Source organism: Brachyistius frenatus, unplaced genomic scaffold, assembly GCF_029030835.1.
Source record: "Brachyistius frenatus isolate BFR_SWC_R1_liver_20210118 unplaced genomic scaffold, ASM2903083v1 Contig_129, whole genome shotgun sequence".
NCBI lineage: Eukaryota > Metazoa > Chordata > Actinopteri > Embiotocidae > Brachyistius > Brachyistius frenatus.
In genome coordinates this window covers 575,001-590,246 of record NW_027210728.1, presented here as the reverse complement: position 1 = coordinate 590,246, position 15,246 = coordinate 575,001, and the positions used below count along the sequence as shown (strand labels likewise).

General features: G+C 40.3%; 3 protein-coding genes and 1 long non-coding RNA gene across 8 annotated transcripts in view; all 4 read right to left on the bottom strand.

The window, feature by feature from the left end:
* The window catches only part of septin15 (septin 15), a 47,948-nt gene extending 47,102 nt beyond the window's left edge, over nt 1–846 (bottom strand). For 2 of the 4 annotated variants that reach the window (XM_069714275.1, XM_069714276.1), the window contains exon 1: nt 513–846. In XM_069714275.1, the coding sequence (XP_069570376.1) occupies nt 513–551 (39 nt within the window). In that variant the 5' untranslated portion in view covers nt 552–846. The remainder of the gene's footprint in view (nt 1–512) is intronic. The other 2 variants (XM_069714273.1, XM_069714274.1) reach the window with 1 other exon arrangement.
* Nucleotides 847–3,033: 2,187 nt separating this feature from the next.
* Nucleotides 3,034–5,020, bottom strand: LOC138630145 (C-C motif chemokine 4-like). Its single transcript, XM_069714297.1, has 3 exons — nt 4,875–5,020; nt 3,882–3,999; nt 3,034–3,773 (listed from the first exon to the last, which is right to left on the bottom strand). Exons 1-3 carry the CDS (start codon nt 4,939–4,941, stop codon nt 3,659–3,661), a joined length of 300 nt encoding a protein of 99 aa, XP_069570398.1. The 5' UTR covers nt 4,942–5,020; the 3' UTR covers nt 3,034–3,658.
* A 3,468-nt stretch (nt 5,021–8,488) lies between these two features.
* On the bottom strand, nt 8,489–13,927 carry LOC138630140 (uncharacterized). The gene is made up of 2 exons (XR_011311620.1): nt 11,261–13,927; nt 8,489–11,184 (listed from the first exon to the last, which is right to left on the bottom strand). It is a non-coding gene; the product is annotated as an uncharacterized lncRNA (long non-coding RNA).
* Nucleotides 13,928–13,973: 46 nt separating this feature from the next.
* The window catches only part of smpd3 (sphingomyelin phosphodiesterase 3), a 66,299-nt gene continuing 65,026 nt past the window's right edge, over nt 13,974–15,246 (bottom strand). For both annotated transcript variants that reach the window (XM_069714257.1, XM_069714258.1), the window contains exon 10: nt 13,974–14,350. In XM_069714257.1, the coding sequence (XP_069570358.1) occupies nt 14,249–14,350 (102 nt within the window). In that variant the 3' untranslated portion in view covers nt 13,974–14,248. The remainder of the gene's footprint in view (nt 14,351–15,246) is intronic.

Genomic DNA, 15,246 nt, shown 5'->3' with positions numbered 1-15,246 from the left:
AAACAAAAAAAGGTAAATTAACACAACACACAATCTATTGTAACAAAAGGCAAATCACTATTAGTTTCAACACGCACACCCTTTCGCCTCGACCGGAGTGAGGCTACGCAGAAGGAGGCGTGATTCGTTTGTTTTAAAACGATTAAATGTACTGAAGTACACGTCGCTCGGGGGAAGCACGTTATGCCGAAGCTATCAGTGAAAATGGTGATTTTTAATTTTTTTTTCCGGAAGGTGATGGTGATGTTTTATTCGTGGATATATCCGTTTAAATATCCAACATATCCTTAAACAGGCTGATTCTTAATGGAGTTTGGTGGGAAGTTCCCTCCCTCCCCCCACCACCACCACCACCACCAGATCTGTACCAACGGGGACCGGGACGCACTACGACTAAAACACGGTAAGAAGGGTATTTAAAACAGGATATTTAGAGGAGGGAGGTGGGGGGGGGGGGGGGGACAGTAAACAGTCATTCATTTAATTCCGGTTTGAAAGGGAAATTGACTTACGGCGATGCTGGAAACCATCGGATCTGGTCGCTCGATCATTGTGCTGCCGTGCTGTCACCACCCAGCCTGCAACGGACACTCACCGAGGGCACACACACCGATAAACGTCCGGGAGAACGACAGGAGCGGAGAGAAACGCGGAGCTTTCCACACTTTACCACAAAAAAAAAACAACAACAACAACAACAACGCAGTTCGGTGTAAACAGAAGGAGGCGAAGTGTCTCTGAAAGTGAATGAATGAGGTTAAATTACATATGGCCGCTAACGGATACTACAAACAGATGGAGCACAGTGAAGGAGAACGCTCCAACGGCTGTTTTTCCTTCGGAGGAACACAAACGGGATTTATAAGAGGCAACATCCGGTGGAGAATTTCAGAATAAGAGCGCTCTTTTCCGCCAGGCCATTTTTTTTTTTTTTTTTACATTGCAGCCTGATATGACTGATCAAATCTTGTGGAATCTATAACTTACATTTATATTGCTATCATGTGAGGCATATTCTCAAATAAAGTTATGTTTGATCATATTGCTAGAAACTCACAATATTGTTCTAACACAGGATGTCTGGTGTAGGGGAGGAAAGGGATCACGGGGTACCCTAAAAAAATAAAAACGTTTAGCCTGTAACAACTAAACTCCTACAAGTTTTAGCTGCAGCTTTTCAGCAAGAGGCTTCAGGCTCTTATTTCCAAAATTGAGATCAATATATACATTATTTTCCGTCAGAGAAATTTGTCTGAACCACACACACACACACACCCTCATTGCCAGATATACGCAGCAGTGACCTTGTGACAGTTAACGAAGCCTATTAAAGTGTCACAAAGCACAGCAATGCATGCACTCAAAGAAATCAACTTAAAAAAACAAACAAAATTATAAAAGACTTCCGCAGCTGTTAATAAACTTAACAATAAAAAAAAAAAGGAATACAAAATAAAAGTAAAACTGTAATGTAAACAACACAAAAATATCACACGATCCATCCGTGTTTTTAGTTGTGCTGCTATTAAAAATCTTGAACAAATGAGTTACTTGAAAGTACAGGCATTACTTCCGGTCTGCAGCTGGCTATGTCTGACCAGCTTGATGCACCTGAGGGGAGCCGAGATCCGCTTTCCTATTGGCCAAACCCGTGCTCGGGCATCTGATTGTAAGTGTGTGGCCTTCAAGTGCTGCAGGTGAAAATCTGCTGCCTTCAAAGACTGTTGTGAACACCAAAACTAAACAAACACGTCAAAAAAAAAAAGTGTGATCAACTGAGACGGAGATCACATGATCGCTCTGACAGCCACGAAATAAAAGGAATTCACAGTAGGTCTCATCAAAAATATAACAGGGGAGCATTTAGGATCAGAATTGGCTCTGAGGAGGTAATTTGATAACAAAAAAAACCAAACTATTCATCAGATTTAGTGATGGTTCAAAAACACATGGCTCACTTCTGGATTAAATACAAGCAGTGCTGCTGGTTTGGTGGTGAACGTCATAAAACGGTGGAATTTTTCCATGTCCTCACTCCCGTTTCATTATTGGAGAGCTTCTGTTTTTCAGCTGTAATCATGGATGGATTAGTGAACGAGCCAACTGGGCGCAAGCCCGAAGACCAGAGGCTTCAGGGGGCCCTCGCGCTTCCATTTCTGGCTGGAAAGTCATGCTAAACTAAACAATACACAAAACAATCATACAGACTGAAAAATTACAAACAAAAAGATGTAAAATAAGTGCTAAGAGAAAACAAAACATGCACAACGAGACACAAAATGTGGAAAAATAGATGCAAAAAAAAAAAATGGCAAAACTACTACAAAAATACACAAAACAAGAAGAAAGAGAAACAAAACACTCTCATAACTAAAATAAAAACATGCAAAACAACTACAAAAAGTCTAATTGACACCAGGCAATGTGGAAAACGATAGAGTCCAAATTTTTATGCTGTAATATTTTTCTTCTTGGTAAGGTTTAAAAATCTGATTCTGGCCTTAAAAACAGACCAAGAGCTTCACCGCTTCTTAAAATTCGCTGCCATTGGTCAACATGAGCGTTGACAAGCTACAGGTCAAACCAGACCACGGTAAGCATCAGCTATAAAAACATCTGAGTGTAGCCAACTGAGAATAAAGTACATTTTTCACCTTGAATAATTGATCTTTTCTTTGGAAGAAGAATGATGTGTTATTTCCTCTTCCTAAAGTTGTATAGTTTTGCTTTTGTTTTGGCTCAAGGGGGAAAAAAAACAAAAAACCTCATTATTCCATTGTGGATGCTATGAGGCAGATTCCAGAGGAGCATCTGAGCTCACAGATCTGAGAGGAAGTCAAAGATAAAGATGAAAAGATCAAATGAAAAGCTTTGAATCGAAACAATTGCACGAGCTCCTTTGTGTCTCACTAGTTTATGCAACACTATAAGATAATCATAGTGGAAAGGAATTCCTACTTTATTCGAATAAATAAATACCAATAAAATGTTCAACTTAGACTCCTGGCAAGAAAAGAGGGAATCATATTTCAGCTTTCACGTATTGACTCGCTTTAATTTAAAAGAATCAAATCAGTAGCATAAGCATACAGAAATAAATATTTTTTTCGTCTGGGGAAAAAAAAAAAGAAGGTAAAAGAGTCGAAAACATGACTGATAATAGAAACACATCCTTAAATAGAAACCAAGGCAAAGAGCCTTGAGGCCATAGTGCCTCAGCCGGTAGCTTATACTCTACTGATGACACCCGGTGGAGTCGGGAGGCATTACGCTCGTTTACAGAGAAAGTAGCTGCTCATATGTCACATTACAAAACACAAGAAGTTCACAGTGTTCACGGTCTGACTTTAAGTGTCATATTAAACCAAAATATACCTGTCGTCCTGTAATAACATACAACTTTCTTAACACAAAATGTAGAAAACGTGACGAAAAGAATGGCAACTTAAAAATGTTTCAATAAAAATGTTTCTTATACGTGGCAGAAAAAAAATAAAAAATCATCTCATCACCGCAAATATCATCTGTGATTATGCCATCTATAAGTATTCGATAAATAGTTTGCATAGACGCGGAGATGCAGCTGCTGGATTATAGTTTGGAAAATTGGCAGCATCAAACCATGGCAGGTTTTTCTTTTTGGCAGCTGTTGCCATGGTTACAGGTTGGACATCTTTCCCGGGGTGGACTTGGCGTCGAGGTAGCTGACGAGCTTCTGCACCCAGGGGTCTGAGGGTCGGACGCACAGCTGGCGGCCCGTCGCCATCTTCAGCCTGAAAAAGCGGGAGAGCGTCAGCGGGTTTGGAAGGATGTTGTTGTTGTTGTTGTTGTTGTTGTTGTGGTGGTGATGTTTATTTTGTTTTTAGCGGTTGCGTACTCACATGATGCCGGCTTTGGAGCAGATCTGGCTGGTCTTGAAGTAGCCGGTCACTAGACCTTTAGGCACCGGGGTTTTTTTGAACTGATGGCAGCACTTCTTCCGGCCGGCGCCGCGCAAAGCTGCAAAAAACACAAACAGCGGCGAGTCAACAACCGCGCAGCTTTAAAGGTCCACGACTCACTGCGATGATCAGAAAACACGAATCTAAATGAGAGTTTTAGTCGTAAGTGTTTTTGTATTAATCACCACTTTCCTTTCCGCACAATCGTTTGATTCATTGTTTATGAAAACATACTTAAAAGTGCGGCTCTAACGATCAACGACTTTATTTTTGAGGTCAGAAGTGTTTATTGCTGCGGCGATTAAAGCTGAAATAAACGATATTTTTCAGTCATAAATATTTGTATATTTATGAATGACCTCTTTCACACGTTATAAATTGATCCACTGTTTGTGTAAAAATATTGAACAGTGCAGCTTTAAAGTTTTATGACTCAAAAGCATTGATTCCTGCTGCCATTAAAGCCAATCTGAACAACATCGCTGCTCATAATTATTTGAATATTAATCTCCCTAAAGGTCATATTGCACACAGTCAAGTAATCAGCAGTTGAGGTCCAACTCGTTATAATTTGATCAATTATTTTTGACAAAACTTTTGATTAGTTCTGCTTTAATGGTGAATTACTTTTGTTTTACGGTCAGACATTGTATTTTAGTAGAAGTGCAGTAGTTTATTTGATGTAATAACAATTATATAGTTAGTGAGACTTTCAATGAATGTAATCAAACTTGTCGGGTGTTATGCGTTTGTTTTTCCTCCATTTAAAGTTAGAAAATTTGTATTTAAAAAAAAAAAAAAATTATACTTATAAGTGTGCTGAATCCGATTTATGCGTGGATCCTCACGACAAATCAATCGACTTCAATCCACCTTACGGTATCAAACGTCGGTCAAATTAAAGCGATTCCGTGTGCCGAAGCTTCACCTTACCTTCAGTCATAGCTACGGCGGCCAGCAGCAGCACCACCACGGACAGAGCGAGACGAGGGGAAGCCATCCTTCAACTGTGTGTTTGCGTGTAGTCTTCAGCGGTTGGATCTCGGTCTCAGTTGAGCTGCACTGTCCTCTCTGTCCCTTCAATCCATCTTCCTCCACATTTATAGTCACAGGGGCGGCCTGATAGTGTGCTAAAAATAAAAAAAGGGGGCGGAGGGGGGTGTGTGTGATGTCAGAAAAAAAAGCACAACATAGAGGACGAGAGGCGACTAACCAAGAAGGAATGGAAATTTTGATCACAAGCGAAATGTAATGCACGGGGGAAACCACACACAGAGAGCCGGTTCCTTATTTGTGGTTTCGGACAGTACACGAACTCAAAAATGCCCTCGTGAAAATCTCACACTTGCTCGACACGTCACGGTGTCGTCACAGTGTAGCTCCGGTTTAAACCGCGGCGGGGTTGTCCCGTATGAGCCGCCTGGGTAAACCTGGTGAACAGACCGAAAAAAGAAAAGAGGTCAGGAGAGCCACACATGCACGGTTTGATAATCAGACCTTGAATAGACGGAGCAACAACATTCAAGTCGGTAACCACCCGGTGAACCAAGATAATCAGCTGTTGTAATGAAAAACACTGACTGAGATACAATCGAAGCTACAATCAAAACCAGTTTGGGAATCCCCAATGACGTCACAACAACAATTATATCAGCAATTTTATTTTTGAAAAAGCTGGACCACTCTTTATTTACTGCTATTTTACTACTTTTCTATTATTCTATTATTATCTTATTGCTTCTGTATGCTGCTGTAGCGAAAAAATGTCCCCTCGGGGATTAATAAAATAAATACCTAACCTAACCTAACCTAACCTAATCGGTGGTCCCCAACATGAAGGTCAGGACCCCCATGAGGGGTCCCGAAAACACATCTGAAGGGTCACAATTCTTTCTATTTCCTGTTAAACCACGGGACTTTTGAGAGGAAAAAAAAAATGATCAGAAAGTGAAGCAGAAGAAGCCAAAAATATTCCCGACGTATACCTCATCTACACCTGCTGCAAGACGGGATGATGTCTCTTGGTCTTGATGTCCAACGCTATTTCTTCACATCGTGTGGATGATTTGTTTTTGAGTGAATTCAACTAGACATCTTCCATGTTTCCCCTTTCAGAGAATAATTCCATCTAAATTCAACCTGCAATTTTACCCGAAACGCTACAACAGACACGTGGACTGTGCAAAGTTAGCATGACCCATAGAGCTAAAATGGACGTGTTAATTGGGAATACAGAGGGAGGAAATAAAGTGGAATTGTCCTTTAACGTGCGACCTGGACATGTTATCTGGATTCTGACGTCGGATCCGGAGGTCTTCGCATTTAGACTTCCATTAAAACTTGCATCTCCCGAGCCGGTGTGAGGTATCCGCATGTTTATATCTAAATTATCGTACAGATTTCAAACCTGCTGAGATCCAAACACAACGAGAGTCGGACCACCTCTGATCCAAACACTTTCTGTGTCGATTCACGCATAGCGCTTTTCCTCATGCGGATCCAGATTTATATTGCATATGAATCTGCGCCTTCATATTGTTTTCCTGCGCCTGGTAAATGTTTACTTCTCCTAAGACTACATGTGTCCAGTTAGTAACGCAGGCTCTCTGTTAAAATAAGGAGTTGCAGTTTAAAACATGAGCCGTGGTGACACTGTCGGGAATACTTAGTCCAATTTGACAAAACTCCCCTGCAGCCACAGAAAGCAGCGGGGTTTTTTGTTGTTGTTGTTGTTGTTGTTTCTTTTGAAAAGATAAGAAGTAATCTCAGGACAAGATGGAGGAACCCTTCTAACCAGAAATAATAAAAAAAAAAATCTTTAGAGCTTTTCTCAAAATTTACTATTTTTTTGGAGGTCTGGTTGAAACGCAGTCTGCTAAATATCCTTAACATCAAGTAATAGTGGAAGGAAAATGGGTCGAACTGGTCCAAACTCATGTCCAAACTAAGGCAATAACTTACTTGAAGGGTTCCTAAGCTGAAGAAACATCTGAGCTTTGTGAGGCGCACCTGTACGTCTGACTCACATCTGTATTTTTAGTTGAGTCATAGTAATCTCCCTGTGAAGACACCTTTCAACAGGACATGATCAAATCTAAATTTAAGAATTCAGTTAGTTTTATTTTGCATGATTAAACGATCGACATTTTTTTCTTCATGCACTTCAGTTTTTTGTGTGTCTTGAAATAAAATAGCTTAAATTCTCCATTAAAGTTGTATGATAAAATGATCTGAGGTTAAATCTACGTCACCGTCCTCTCGGCACCGAAATTACAAAGTCCAAACTGCTGAAAGCTCAGCAAAAGGCAAGTAAATTGACTTTGAGTTGGGATTATTATGTCCCAAATACCAATTCCTCGTCAACTCAACGATAAAAATGTCATTTTATTTAAACACGGTCCAAAAATGTTTCGAAGATTGAAATTAAAAGCAATTTAAATCAGTATTAATTCATGTTTTCCTCACTCGTGGGCGGTGAATCGAGCTATAACCCCAACTCTGTTATATTACTGTAAATATTTCAGCATACAGTTAATTATTTAGACATCCACCAGTCAAAGAGCAACATTAGCTTTCATGTAACCCACTTACCCAGTTTCTTTTTCTTTTTTTTTTTTTTTAATCACACGTTTTCTCACAGCCTGGCTGAAACACATTCGAGTGAGCATCCTTAACACAAGGTAATGGAAGAGGGAACCTTTTTGGGAGATTTTTTTTTTCCTTACCCTATTTTTCATATTCAACAATAATGATCCGAGCACCTTTTAAAGCAGCTTCATACGATTGTTTTCTGCCCACATCTGGGCATTAAAACAAACTATATATAAAAAAGCACTGATTTAATAACACAACGTATGACGCAATCAGATACCTATTTACAACATTAGTATTCATTTGAGGTCATGTATTTGTTTTATAGCGCTGTAAATCTCTGCACAGTTGGATGATAATACTCTGTGGGTTTGTCACTATGAGCGCCTTCACCAATTATTCATGCAAATACTGATTAATTCAACTTAAAAAAACCATTTATATTAAAAGACTTGAAACTGCCTCTTTGACATGTTTTCGCTCCACTGGTTTCGTGTTTGTCATATAAGGCTGGTCTGACTTCAGTTTCGGTGTGAGAGGAGTTTTTTTCACCCTTGACTGAAGAGTTTATTTAAATTAAAAGTTTTGGACTTCCTCTGTTCATCAAAAGCAGAAGGACTCGTCTAAAGGTTCTTTCACTTCTTCATAGTTTGTCCTTTAAAGGAGACAAACATGTTATTATTTGAGCTTGAATTCAATGCCAGACTCTGGAGCGTCTTAGACGCCGAGACATTCATTTATATTATGATATGTTGAGAAAAAGAGGAAATAAAGTGACACACACAAAATCAATAGCGCCGTTTCACTTGTATAAAACTTGAGGGTGAAAACGTACCGCAAGTGAGCAAAAGTTCATCGCCGGATTGACGTCACTGTCCGTCGTTGTACTGATTATTTCCACACAGGCTTTGGCTGCAGCCCATTGAACGACCTCAAAAAAACGACACAGACACAAGTCGAGAGGGAAAGTTCCTTTGATTTTCTTTTTTTTTTTTTTAGAAAAGCAGAAGAAAATAAGCAGTTTGTTGAAGAAGCTTAGAAAGAGAAAAGCTATTGATCCCGCAGCCACAGTACAAAGACCAAGCTACATAACCCCATCGATAAACAACCCCCATCCAAATACAAGAATCCATTTAAAAAAAAAAAAAAAATAAAAAAAAAATAACATGAAGAGAGAAAAATCAAACCAGAGAAAGGACAGCAAAGTGAGGCGTCGCTTCTACCGGGACTACAAGCCTGAAGCGCTATTACGGTACATGCAGCTACGAAAGCTCAAGAACTCAACTCAACCCGGCCGACAGCTGATTAACTCGGTCCTGAACTGGACACGGACACAAAGGTGGGCAGTGTGATCAGACATGTAAGAAAACAACCAAATTGTTTCAGGGGATACAGTCAGAAATGAACCCACTGGTTAGCTTTCTTTAGGCTACAGACACCAAAGCAGTGCACGAGAAGATGATCAAAACTCAATCTAATTTCTGTCTAATTTGTTTGAAAAAAAAAAAAAGAAGAAAATGAAAAAAAAGAAAGACTTAATATTTGGGGGGGGAAAGGAGCCCTGGTTGGGTTGTGATGACCCAACGGTGCGCGTGGAGGGGGGCGGAGCTCCGCAGAGGGTCCGCGAAGGCTTAGAAACCATTCGGAGGCGATCACTGGCTAATTCTGGTTGCTTGATTGTCATTAGCAACAGTTTCGTGAGGCAGAGGAGATTTCAAAAGCCGGGATGCGACTCCATTTTTCACAAAACACGGTCCCTCTGTGGAGACGCAACCAGCGTTGCCAAAATGATTATAACTCAAGGGAAACGTTTCAAAATGAAAATGAAGCCTGCACGGTGCCCCAAATTTTGTTCGTTTTTGAATGGACTCCAAGGGGCTCTGACTTTGTAAGCGTTTGTAAGTAATTGGATAATTAATGACAGAACTGAGATCAGTTTTCTGACATGTTATCAACAAGATTGGTGTAAAATGAGGAGTCAAACTATGAAACTACAACATGACGAAATTATCGAACTTTTTTTTTTTTTTTGAATCCTTAAAAAGAAAAGCGAATTTATTGTACAAATATGATACTTATCGTACACCTGGAAACTCCGGCACGAACCCAGCCCTGTCCCAGGACGCTCATAGAGTATGATTATTATTTTAAGGCCATTACTTACTGCAAATAATCTTCCATTAAAGTATTGTAATGGTTTTGTTCGGTTATATGCAGATGACACTGTTATTTATACGCGTTACTGTGATGTGACGGAATTAAAAAGCTCTTCGCAATCAGGTTTTTCGCTTCATCAAAAAAGGGTTTTAACATCACAATCTTATATTAAATAAGCCTGTAATAATGCCGGGTTGGTAGTTTTAATTGACTTTTTTAGGCCACATTAATTTTATTACTCACAGAACACTAAACGCTTCAGGTCCCTGCCTTGCTCTTCAGGTAAAACAAACTTTGTGACAGCTTTTTTTTAATTTATTAACTATTAATATATGGAATAATGTACCAAAACACCTCTAAAACTTAAATGTAGTCCAACATATAATATCCGTATATTTCACTTGAGAAGTCCCAATTATACACATCATTCGTTTCCATTCAACTCAGGGAGATTTTCATTGTTTTCAAATGAATTTAGATTTAACTCTCCTTTATATTTAAATTGCCTTCAGTTCCATTGAAACCATCACATGCTCAGCCTCTTTCTTTTGCCTTTAGCTATTAGCTTTTAAGTGGCCAAAAACTGTTATTAATGCATCTTTAATGGACTCTCACTTGAGTTTTGTTCTCTCGATTCACCCAATGCATTTCCTTTTCCACTTGTGAGACTATTAACGGTGCTCTCCACCGTGTCGTTTCCTGTTGTCGTTAATTCTACGCCCGATTGGCTGAATGTCAGGGTCCCGCCACACTGCCTTCATGTATCAGGGGCCGGGGCACTCAACACCCACACAAACCAAAACTGTCACCTTTTACACCTTCATCTTTGACCCTTAAATAATAACAAAAGAACTTAACAAAAAAAAAAAAAAAAAAAAAGCAAACACAGAACAATTAGCAAAATAAAAGAGAATTGAAAGTATAAAGTTATTTACCTCCACGTTCCAGGCTTTAAAAATATGATGCGTTGCATGAGTCCAACTGTTTGTCTCTTCATATTTACTAATAAACTGTTTGACAGAATACAGGTTTTGTGTAATAAGCTACAAAATAAAGGTTATTAAATTAAACTTTTACCTTGGCTACCACTGTACTTCCTGTACCATAACTTATTCACCCTTCCTGCCCACTGCGGTATCTTTACGCCACTCACTATAGTGTATTTACATGAATATTTACCAAATATTCAAGGATTTGATCTCATTTGAAGTTCACCCCGAGCAGAGGAAGAGGTGATCCTCCAAAAAAAACAGTCTGACACAGATTCAGCATAATAATAAAAAAAAAAAAAAAAAAAAAAAAGACAGCACAGATGAAGCACGGGTACAAATCTCAGTAATAAGAAGAATATATTAGTCATAATAATCATGAATCATAAAGAGACAGAGAGAGTGTCGGAGCAGCCAGGTGACCTCAAGCTGCATGTGAAAAACAAATGACAGTTGAACATAAATAACAGAAGAGCTGACATGTTTCTGGCATTGACTCATATGTACTGTAAGCACACACACACACACACACACACACACACACACACACACACACACACACACACACACACACACACACACACACACACACACACACACACACACACACACACACACACACACACACACACACACACACACCGGTGTTGAAAGTGATCAATAAACAAGCAGACAGGTCAAAAAAACCATTAAAAAAACCCGGTTGTAAACATTGTTCACCGTGCAGACCGTGGAAATCAAACAGCATCTGAAAACTCAAACAGTTCCTGTGATGCTTTAGTTTTATTCAGAGAAACAGCTAACTTTATATTCAAAGGTTTCGCTGTATAAATGATATATTTGGGTTATTTTGCTGACTTTTTCCAAAACAAAACCGTCGGAACCTTTTGCCTCTGACTTACTGATCATCGCTCAACACGTGTTCACAGCAGCAGAACCAGCAGGAGCACGAGGACGGCTTTAGCGACCCGACACGTCTTTCTGTAAACGGCTCCAGCTCCCTCCCGTTCGGCTCGGTTGGTCCGCGTGGTTTCCGTTACGGGTCGGTGGTTTGTACAATAGAATCGTTACGAGCAAAATATTCCAAAGGTTGGTCATCTCTACCAAGTCCGCCAGACTGTTGTGAGGGGGAGCAGACACCTGAATGCGTGTTTAGGCTGATTGCAAAGAAATTGGTGTGAATTTGACTGCTGGTGCGTTTGTGTTCATTTTTGGGACCGGCAGGCAAATTACAGTCTTTATGGATGTCAGCGAGAATTAAATCTCATGTTTAAATGACTGGTGTTCATTTGTTTCTGAGGTGTTCAATTAAACTGAAGTAGCTGGTTTTAAAAGTTGGGGTTTTTTTTAGGGGGGAATACAAAGATTCAAGGAGCTTTCCTTCATTGTAGTCTAATTTCAATAGATTTATTTAAACTAAAGTGTCTCCAAAGGCAAAAAAATAAAATCCAGCTTCAAGCCTCTGACTGCTTTAAAGAATCTAAAAAGGCTTAAATGTTGACTAAGTTTTTGCAGCGTAGCGTTTTCTTGCCAACACTGGCAGATTTCTGGATTGGAATAAAAAAAAAAAAAAGATCATAATTTTGTGTCGTATGTTTAAGCAACACACAAACTAAGTGCGACTCATCACAAAACTTAAATCCTGGTTCTTTCTGCTTTTTTTTTTTTTTTTTTTTTTTTTCATTCCTGTCTCTTCATGATTTGAAGTCACAACAATAGTTTTTGCTTTCAGCCTGAACACACCTTAACACGCCGCGTTGCCTTTTCAGTTCCACACTTCTTCGCAAATTTCGGTATTTTTCTGAAGCGGGCCGCGTCCAACGTTCGACGAGCGTCGCGCTCCTTCGGCGCGGCGTGTCGCGCAGCCTGTAAGGTGTTCAAAATGTTGCAGAGTAATGAGGTTTTGCAGTTGCGTCACAATATGGCTGTCGTCGTCGTCGATATCGGGGTGATTCATTGGACAACTCGCTGTGCTTAAACCAAAAGAAAAACTGGACTTCATACTGTGCGTGCACCAATCAGACATGCTAACGATACAGCGGTGGCGAACCAGAAAGCTACAGTGGTTTTGTTCGCCGACGAGCTGATTATATTCTCTCTCGAAGACGGCCGAGTCACTTGAGGACTTTTCGATTACAGCCGCCAGCGTGTGACCGCGTTTTTTTTTTTTTTTTTTCTAAGTCCTCAGTATGTGTCTGTGCATTCCTTAGCGTGTGTTACGTGTTGTCAGCCGTGTGGCGTCGCACATGCACAAATGTTTCGGACACATTAAAGTGTGTGTGTGTGTGTGTGTGTGTGTGTGTGTGTGTGTGTGTGTGTGTGTGTGTGTGTGTGTGTGTGTGTGTGTGTGTGTGTGTGTGTGTTTTTCAGGGCTAAATGCTTCCCGGCTCCTCGAGGCATCCAGACTCAAGTGAGCGCGTTGTTATCAAGCCGCCGTAATTAGTGTTGTAAACTGACACCGTTTCCCATCATGCATCAGCATAAAAAAAAAAAAGTGTCTTCTCCTCGTCACCGATCGTGGCTGGAAAAAAAACATGCTATGAGCATCGCATCGAACGATCAAGTTCCTCCTCCGATTCCACGTCCTTTGTTTTACACAAGACCTCTTTTTTTTTTCTTTTTTTTTTTAGAAACATACCATATAAGTATTAAACAGGCATTTTTTTTTTAAACTCCCTATAAAAAGTGGTGTGGCCACGATAGAAATTGTATATTATGTTTTTTTCCTTTTAGAAATAGGTTTTTAAATTTTTTTTTTTTTTAGAAAAGAAAGACACTTGTTGAGGTTCCTGGGACTGACGTGGGGGGGGGGGGGGAGCGGTAAGGTGAACCGACCGATAAGCCTTTTTGAGGAAGGAGCACGACACGAAGGACACAGACGGTCAGTGTAAAAGGCCAGTCAGCAGCTTCACTTCAATTAGTTTTCCTTTTTATACACAGTCACTAAACGACGAGGATCCAACTGTCCCTGAAGGTAGAATCATAAAAAAAAAAATAATAATTTTTTTTAAAAAGAAATGACACTACGGCTGAAACGGATCTGGTAAAAGGTGTTTTTGTATTGGCTACATGAAACAATTTCACTGGAAATAAAAATTAAAAAAAAAAATACCCTCCGGATTCAGTTTCGACAGGGAGTGATGGAGGAGAGGCCATTTTCAACAGTCAGAAAGTCTCTTTGTGTTTTTGTGTGTGTTTCGTGAGTGTTTGTGAGGATGAAACTCTTTCTGGTTCCTTAAACTGAATTCCTCTGCTTTCCCCCCCCCCCCTCTCGACCCCCCCCCCCCCGCCCCCATCCTCCTCCAGAGTTTCATATCCCTCCTTTAATCCTCTGAGCGCTCCTCTATCGATTCATCCGTCTAGTCGATGTCCTCCTCCGCCTCCTCCTCCTTTCAAGCAGCTCCGTATCTGTAAACTCTTTCAAAATGTCTTCTTCTCTTCCTGGTCGTCTCGTCGTTCCTCCATGGCAGTATTTAAAAAAAAACAAATTTAAAAAAAAACCCAACAACAACAAAAAAAAAAAAATCAAAAAAAAAAAAAAAAAAAGGAAAAAGAAAAATGGTGGTCAATCTAAGTCTCCTCTTCCCCGGTGGAAACAGCCAACCGCACGGCCACGGACAGGTGGTCGGTGAGGCCGGCCAGCTGGGTGACGAAGCTGAACTCCTCGATATCCTGCAGGAGGAAGAGCAGACAAAGTCATCACCAAATCCACCACGACGTCACCGAACTCAAATATTATTCTGCAGCACTTTGAAAGCTTCAAACTGCTTTTATTTGCTTCCGACCACATTATATTTTAGAGAAATAGTAGTTACGGAGTGATAAAGTCGAGCCCTGACCGAGTGGCGAAGCAACGGTGACGTCACTTGCCGTCGCCATCTTGTAATTTTAGAGTCAGAAGTGACCATATTTGGACGAGCTGGGGGAGGAGCGAGCGGTGGATCTGACTTTGATCTCGGCTTTGTGGCCTCGTGAATGTAAACAGAGAGGTTTGACCACAACTCTTAAAATACGCAATAAACTGCAGTTCTTGGGTTTTTTGGTTTGTGGTTATTTTGATCTGCCTTCGAATCACAAAAACAATTTCTCACATCTTCAGCCATCGTCAATCTACTTCTTTCTTTCACTTCTCTAATTTACTTCTTTATAATGGGCATGTACAAGCGGCAATAAACCGTGATGTCACTCAATCCTCCAGTTCGGCTTTTTGGCCGTAGCCGTCGTGTAATTTCAGAGCCAGAAGTGACCATGTTTGGACGAGCTGGGGGAGGAGTGAGCGGTGGATCGGACTGGATCTGATTGGGAACCCGATGACACTAAGCCCCGCCCACCTAGAAGCGAAAACCTGACAGCACCGCTGGCCTGTCAATCAAACAGACACGTACAGATTTTTGAGGCCTAATATCTAATTAATGACGGATTATTTTTAGATGGACCGCCAAGAAAGGTAACAAGAAGGAATGACTTAAACGAATGACACAATTTTGACTTATGGAAAAAAAAGATTGACTTTGGATTCAATGAGACAAGTTGAATTGGAGTCTATGGAGCCGGAGCTTTTTTTGGAG